The sequence below is a fragment of the Haplochromis burtoni genome, unplaced genomic scaffold, assembly GCF_018398535.1.
Source record: "Haplochromis burtoni strain Fernald_Lab_line unplaced genomic scaffold, NCSU_Asbu1 Contig_78, whole genome shotgun sequence".
NCBI lineage: Eukaryota > Metazoa > Chordata > Actinopteri > Cichliformes > Cichlidae > Haplochromis > Haplochromis burtoni.
The window spans coordinates 869,377-877,858 of NW_024582439.1; the positions used below are offsets into that span (position 1 = coordinate 869,377).

Sequence of the window (8,482 nt, forward strand, 5' to 3'; positions counted from 1 at the left end):
ATTACAGTCGTGTTTATGATACTGATAGCAAGGTCGCAGTGTGAGTTGTCTTGATAGTTGTGATTGCTTCATCAGAGTGAACCACGCCACATTCGAAGGACATTGGACCGTGGTTGTTCTTCACGTTGTGCTTACAGTATAATTTATGCTTTATCAAGAGCCTCTGTCCCCACAGAGAGTGCTGTAAAGTTCTTTCCAGCCTCAGAAAAAATTTCAAGGAGGCTAATTTTAGCTGCATATCATTTGGACGCGTGCCTTGTTTATACAATACATGCTTCAATTATAGCCGGGCCAGTAAATAAGTGTAGAAGATTTATGTGGAGAAAAGAACTCTTTCAAGTGTCAGTTATTATTAGGTCTGCCGTTACAGCCCACTGGCAGTTATAATCTTTTCCCAGCCAGAAAGCCTTATATTTGACTATATTAAATGTAAAGTGCAATAGTTTTGGTAAAGCCTGTGTTTTACTTGCACAGTGCAACTGTGCAGCATTTGCAGCTGTGTTTAAGGGGCTTTAAGCGGGTATGGGAAATAAACCCGAGTCACTCGAGGTGTGGATACATGTAAGAGTGAGAATGGAGGGAAGAACTATTAATGTCAGACAAAAAACAGATTTACTTGTAATACTGATCTGAGAGCTGCTTCCAAGGCTGCACATGTGAATACACTGACACAGACCTTAATTGGCAAGTATGTCTTCTACTACATAAAATCAACAGGCCAAATCTGAAAAAAGTTCCCACCTCACACTGTCAGAATTGGCTAATTTAATAACCTTACTCTATTTAATGAAAGCATGCAAACTTTGGTCCTCACGTTTTATATTTTAAAAGCCCTAAAACACTCAAAATAAGACTGTTAGAGAATCTTTTTGACACAGTATAAAAGATGGTATCAAAATGGGGCTTTTCATATTCTTTAACTTGTTTTAAAGAGCCATGATGATATAACCTTTTATTGTTTTATTGTGGGAATGATCAGAAAACAGATAGCACATCCAGGTAACATTTATTACTCACTACTCATTAAAGTAATGAGGGCTCAAAACTGCTGGAAAAATAATATATATATAAAAAAAGGTCCTGAATTTCAACCCATCCTTTGTACTTTAGGGCTCAGAGTCAGGTGGGAGGCACTGATTGATTTTTCATAGTGACCTTTACAGATGTCACACTGATAGATTAAAACTCTTTCACACATTCAAAAGTTTAACTGCTAGACAGAAGGCCTCGTACCTCACTCAAAAGCCAGTTCTCAGTACCACCTTCAAAGCCCTCTGATCGCTTATTTTGATTGTTATCCTGAAGTTTTATGAAAATTAACTTTAACTTCAGTGGACCCAAAAATCATATGTATAGACTTGCCTGTCAAATCTGACAAAAATTGCTTAAGTTTGCTGATTTTTTTTTCTTTGCTCCAAAATAAGATATAAAGACGGTTTGTTGTTTTTGTTTTTTACCCCCCGGATGTAATTCTTCTACCAACACCCCTGTTTGTGTAGAGTTTTCCCTGCGATTTCAAGTCGGGATTCTTTAAGCCCCATCTCTCTTTATCTTTTTCTCATGTCTCCACAGGATACAAATCATGCATCTGCTAAAAGTTGCATGTTTTTGCACATGATATCAAAAGCTAGTTCTGCTGTTTATGCAGATACAGATTGAATTTAGGTGGAACATTGAGAAACCTTTCTCCTTCACCAGACTCGTGTCAAATCCTGGACAAAGATGGCAGAAAAAAAGGACTTCAAGTGAAGTACAGATAAATGAGAGCAATCTTTGTTTGGAGAGGGACTTAAAAGAAAAATGAGTATTGGCACACACTTTTAGTCTAGTTAAGAGGAAGCAGCGGCAAGCTAAATATAAATATCAGACGGTACTTCCTAAAAAGGACAATAATTTATGCAGCAAAACCTACTTCTGCATCATTCATGGGGAGCTCGACAGCCTGCGTGCAATTCTGCGCGTAGCCACTAGAGGGTGGTGTGGGCCAGCCACTTGTTTTGACCTTGCTTTCTCAGGCCGGCAGCCGGATTTTTTCCTCTTTTGGTGATGGAGTATTTATGGTGGTAGTGAGAGTTCAAGAGTGGTTTTGCATGCCGGGTAACTTTGTTCTACTAATTTCACTACAGGAAACTGGTATTTGCATTTCGGACAGAATAATCGCAGATTCCTTGGTATATGTTTCAAAAATAACCTCGTTGTTCAGTGACGCGTTTAGTGATGGTATTAATATGTACAGTACATTTTGCGGCTAGTTTTTAAAACCTGAATGCAGCAGACTGGTACTGATAGTTTGTGTGCTTTAACACAGGAAGGCGGGACTAGCGAGGGCTATGAGACGTTGTGATGACGTGAATAAAATGAGTTTGTTTCGTAAATACTGCTTTGACAAATAACGCAATGCTGTTCTAAATTTAAAACTAAATTTAAATGTAACCGTAAATGCCAACTTTAAAAAGAAAGAAAGAAAGAAAAGCCATCACAAGCAAACTTTATCAAATGCCTTTAATTGATCTTAATTGAGGGCCGTTCATGTGGTTGTAGCTCTACTGCAGGTCTAAGCTCTGGCAAAACTGTCAGATGGATGGTCTCTGGGATAAATCCTTCATTCTGTGGTGGTCCATGGTTTACGGTTGGTTTATTGGTTTAGCCTCTGGCAGGTAAACATTTATGAGTAAGGAAGACGTGGCACTAAGCACTTATTTAACATCCTAAACATCTCTTTAGTGAGCCCGCCACACGGCACGGTGGGCAGGCGTGTAAACTGTGTCGGTGGCAAACATGGCTTTAATGTGTGCTGAGCATTGAGTTTCACAAAGGATGAAACTCAGAAGAAAGGCATTTCTTTTATCTTTGCTTAACGTATAATTAAAATACTCCTGTGCTCCGTCATTTGGACTTTGCAGTTTGAGATCAGGTTGAGGATAACATTATGCTTATTTAATAGAACTAAACAACATTTTATCTCTTGTTAGTATCACTGCAATTTTACAGCAGAGCGATTGACTAGATGTAACTTATCATGTTGCTAGATCTTGTTTTATGGAGTGTCTCAAATTGCTCAGAAATTTCAGTATATACATGCTTGTGGCCACTTTATTAGGTACACCTTGCTAGTGTTGTGTTGGACTCCCTTTTACATTCAGAGCTGCTTTCAGCACAGATTTTGGTCCATATTGACATCATAGCGTCGCACAGTTACTGCTGATTCATCAGTTGCACATGCATGACACGAATCTCCCCTTTCACCAAATCCCAAAGATGCTGTATTGGATTGAGATCTGGCGACTGTGGAGGCCATTTGAGTGCAGTGAACTCATGTTTCAGAAACCATTTTCAGATGATTTGAGCTTTGTAACAATGTTCAGGTAGGCTGTAGTGTTTTAAATGATGCTCAGCTGGTACGAAGAGGCCCAAAGTTTGCCTAGAAAATATCCCAAACACCATTAGGCCACTATCATTCTCTTTAAACCCTAGAGATGATGGTTTGGGGAATCTGTGCAGTTTCTAAAATACTCAGAGCAGCATGTCTGATACCAACAACCACACCACATTCAAAGTAACTTAAATCACCTTTCCTCTCTATTTTTAATCTCAGCTTGAACTACAGCTTTCTTGACCTACATGCATACATGGTGTCTTTGCTTGCTGTCATGTGATTGGCTGATTTAAATATGTGTGTTAATAAGCAACTGAAAAGACATACCTAACAACAGTTAAAGTTGTCCAGGAATCAAAACGAAAATGGGAAGAATCAGACAAAATTCTGGAAAAAATCAGGTTTTCTCAAATTTATCTCTTGAGGTTCTCGGATGCTTTACTTAAGTAAATGCTGCAATGCCACAGTTAAAACTACTTAAACATGCAACATTTTATTTTTCACCAGCAAAATGATTACATCAAAGCTAAAAATGCTCAATGTTTATCCCAAAATCCCTGTCAGGTTTCTCTTAAATGAGAAAGATAATGTGTTTATGTTCAATTTCCTGCCAGCACTACATCTCAGTCAAAAACTGAGACAGTTCCGCGTGGTATCACCATTTCCTAGGAATCAAGGAGTTCCCAGGAAAGTTTTCGAGGCTTGATAAGTGACTGTTCAACAATGGGGATTCATTTGTCTCATTTTCTTCTTCATAATATGCGAAGTGATTTCAGTGGGTGACAGATCTGGACTCGAGGCACATCGGTTTAGCGCCTGGACTCTCTCACTGTTACAGTGCTGGAAATGTTGGCATTGTATTTCTGAAATAAGCAAAGGCCTTCCCTGAAAACGTCATCACTTCTCTTTAGCCTAGAATATGCAGCATCCATGAAAGTAATTTAAAATTTTCATTTGTCAGATCACAGAACAGTTTTCAACCTCGTCTCAGCCTGTCTTAATGAATCTTGAGCCAAGAGAAGGCTGTAGCATTTCTGACTCATTTTTCCATCGTTCATGTTGAGTTTTTCTTTAGTTTTATGTGGTAAAGCTTTTATCTCGTAGCACTGAACTCTGCTCAGTGACAGTTGTTTTCAGAGTTGTTGCTAAACAAATGCAATGATATAAACTACAAAATTATTTTGATTTTTATGCACTGGTGCCTAAAGGTCTGCAGAGGTCATTAGTGTTGGTTTGTATATTTTACTGTAGAACATGCAATCCCAGTATTTCTTTCTACATATTTATACTGTGAAACATTATTCTTTAAAAAGTACTTTGAGTTTTGCTTCTGAGAGAGTCAAACATATGGGAGGCTCTTCCTATGATATTCCTTCATATATTCCAGGCTTTACAGATATATATTATATATATTATATATATATATCTATATATATATATATAATATATATATATAATAAGATACTATATATATATATATATATATATATTATATATTAATATAATATATTATATATATATATATATATATTATATATATATATTATAATATATTATATTTTTCTTCAATAAGTAAATTATCTAGCAGAACCTAAAAATAGAAATCTACTTATAAATGACTTGTTATTGTTATTATTATTATAGATAGCGACATACAGCAATAGTTATATAGTTAAAATCATCTGTAGCTGCAAAATTAATGTGATGTGCACAATTATGCATTAAAGTGGGGCCCATACCTATTCAGAGAAACGGCTATGTTGGAAATTTAAAAACTGAAAACTACATTTTTTTTAAACAAAAAACAAACAAACAAACAAAAAAACACAGAAAATTTCTATATTTGAACTAGAGATCTTTCAGTATTTATTATTATTATTATTATTATTATTATTATTATTATTATTATTATTATTATTATTATTATTATTATTATTATTATTATTATTATTATTATTATTATTTCTAAAAATCATTGACTTCTGTTCTAGTTTAAAAAAACAAACAAAAAACAAACAAACATGAAAAACAAAATTAAAGATGATCCATTAATCAATAATTAACTATTCTGGTTAATGAGCATTTTACTTTCTAAAATTTTAGTGTACTGGCATGCTAAAACTTATCTATAAATACTGAATTGGGATTATAGTAATAGTATATTAGTAAACACTGTGCTTTGTGCCCCATTTCTCTACATATGTATTTTCTTTTATCAAACAGTCTAACTTCCGGTGTGGCCTGTCGTGTGACATCGGCCCTACAAATCGTAGAAACGCCCCTGCCCGCGACCGCTGTGATGTGTTGCCAGACCTGTAGTCTATTGTAAAAACCTCAGCCAGGTAAAAGCCCATTGCGCACGCAGACAGTCGCTGTAACTGGGTTGCCAGTTTAGGGTCAGGGCTGTCTCACTGACTGAAAGCCAACGAGAAGAGACCCAGCCCCTCTGCAAAAGCAGTCGAGAGAGAGAGTCGCGTCCGGGTTTCCACTTTCTTTCGATTACTTTGATAGCGGGACAGCAAACGGACTAAATCTGGAATGGCTCGTCGTATTTTGGCACACACGTTCTAAAATGCTCTATGAGTGCGGGTTGTTAATGTTACAGTTTAACGCAGGTTTGTTTTCCACCTCCACGGTGCACGGCTACTTCCTGGTGCTACAGAGAGAGGCAGTGCTGAGTTAAAGAGACAGAAATACTGATAGAAATTCAGATAGAAAAAAAAATACTGAGAGAAGAGAGGGGTTGGAAACGCGATAGGAACAGTTGACTGGATTCCCAGAAACTGAATCCCCCCTCTCTCTTCTTATTTATGTCTATTTTTTTTAGATTTCTCCGTTGAAGCGAGTCGTTATTCTTCGTTTGGTTTGTAAACTAGCAAACGGTTTGGATGACGGTTGGCTGCGGCTAAAGCGGAATTGTAACGGGGAACATATTCCTCCCTCCGACGGAGAAGCCTCGCTGTGATTTTTTTTAACCTTTTTTATTTCACACCAGATTCCTTCTTGTGTCATTTCAACCCGCAATATCATCCCAGGTCTCATTTTTAAAAAGAATATATATATATATTTTTTAACGATTCCACAAGGAAGGGTTAGGGCGACGGAAGATGGGTTGTTTGGGCAACAGCAAGACTGAAGATCAACGCATCGACGAAAAGGCACAACGAGAGGCTAATAAAAAGATAGAAAAACAGTTGCAAAAGGAAAGACAAGCGTACAAAGCCACACACAGGCTCCTATTACTGGGTAAGGCTGCTTTCTGTGGTGATGGCTGTCTGAAATGTGAGCTAACCGTAATCCCTTTCGTTTACCGAACACGTAGCCCCATTTGACAGCGCTTGCAATAATATGTCATGGGGGTGGATATTGATGGAAGCGAAGCTCCGGAGCCTACAATTAACTGGCTTCATTTCCAGATTTTGTTGGGTTTTTTCTTCTTTCTTTCTTTTGCGGTGCTGTGGAAGGGGTTCACGCTAATCAGGATGTCCGTGTTTGTGGTCATTTTGTGATGTGTTTGTGTGTATTTTCGAAGGTGCGGGAGAGTCCGGAAAAAGCACCATTGTGAAGCAGATGAGGATTCTACACGTCAACGGCTTCAACGCAGAGTGAGTGCTGCTCAGTACGCCTGTTAAACGCCAACATGAAAAAAAAAATATCGCATTAATGATTATTTTTATGGCTCCCCTCTTAATGAATAACATTGTCGAGGCCAGAAGATAGCCTGTGAATGGATTTTCCCCAGGCACTGCAGCGCCTGTTGGGCCCAGTTTCCCATGCAAACCAGCTAATATCGTCCTCCCCCCTCCTTCTCTCCCTCTCTCTCTCTATACACACACACACACACCCCCTCTTCTTTTCGTGCACAGTTATCATACATATGTGAGGATGTCAGTGTTACACAGATGGCAAATAATTTGCCGTTTCCTGTTTTATGTGAGAGGGTGAAAGGTTGTGATCGACACAGGCCTATTATTGATGATTTGTTTTGCTGCAAGGCCTTGCATGGCATTGATCTTAACAGTGGGCTATTTTAAACAGGCCCACTTTATGTCAGAGTCATGTAACTATATGAAAACCCTGTTTTTGTGTGCTTTTAGTTTATTTCCCTGACTGAGGGAGGCATGATCTTGCAGTTTCAAGATCTGGGGAAGAGGAGGGTGGGATTGTCATATACAGGGTCCTCCACCACCTACATGTACAAATAATTGGTGCCCACCGAAGAGGATTTCAGGGGGGTTTAATTTACTTGAGCTTTAAATACATCTTTATTTCTCAAATGGCCGAAAATAATAGTGGTTTAGCAAGGTGGCACACTCATTGCTTACATGCACATTTTAACTTGGGAGGAACCCTGCGTCTTAATAAAGGATTTTTTTAGAAACTCTAAGTACAGCCCTGCTGCCCTGAAGTTTGACAAAATGTGGAAAATTGTGCAGGAAAAATATGCTATATGTAGGAAGAAATCATGCATATGTATTTGCCAGTGCTGGGACGTATACTGAGACACAGCACATGGCCTGTATGTTTAATTTGTTACTCTGTGTTACTCGTCTAATGTGGTGGGATGTCTCTGTTCTGTCTTCCCCACACAGGGAAAAGAAACAGAAAATCCAAGATATTCGGAAAAACGTGAAGGATGCCATAGTGGTGAGTTTCATCTGCATCACCTCCCAAATGTGCTCAATGTCTCTGTTGATACACAGAATCCCTCTGCAATCCCATTTTACTGATTATTATACAGGCTTACAATCAGATTCCCCCCACCCCCTTGTGTTCATCCTGCTTAATGCTTGTTTTTTTTGTTTTTTCCTTAGACTATAGTGTCTGCAATGAGCACTTTAATACCCCCAGTCCCGCTAGCCAACCCAGAGGACCAATTCAGAATTGACTACATCAAAAGCATAGCACCCCTCTCTGACTTTGACTATTCACAGGTAAGACCTTTGGACGTGTGTGAGTATGTGTGAGAGCAGGTGCTGCTTTTGTCTTGTGTGGTTGATGGCATGTGAAGGTATACATTTGCTGTCTCTCAAACTGTGCATATCAAAGTTGTCACACCTAATCATGTATTTCTTCTGTGATTTCTTGTTCCTTATGACAATATGA

The 8,482-nt window shown here is 38.3% G+C and overlaps 1 protein-coding gene across 3 annotated transcripts in view; it reads left to right on the top strand.

The window, feature by feature from the left end:
• Positions 1–8,482, top strand: part of LOC102292352 (guanine nucleotide-binding protein G(olf) subunit alpha) — a 53,965-nt gene that overhangs the window by 6,234 nt on the left and 39,249 nt on the right. Inside the window, exons 1-4 of one of the 3 annotated variants that reach the window (XM_042222006.1) lie at positions 5,615–6,622; positions 6,909–6,981; positions 7,969–8,023; positions 8,191–8,310. In XM_042222006.1, coding sequence (XP_042077940.1) covers positions 6,484–6,622; positions 6,909–6,981; positions 7,969–8,023; positions 8,191–8,310 — 387 coding nt within the window. In that variant the 5' untranslated portion in view covers positions 5,615–6,483. Of the gene's footprint in view, positions 1–5,614; positions 6,623–6,908; positions 6,982–7,968; positions 8,024–8,190; positions 8,311–8,482 lie in introns of those variants that run through there. The other 2 variants (XM_005924579.3, XM_005924578.2) reach the window with 2 other exon arrangements.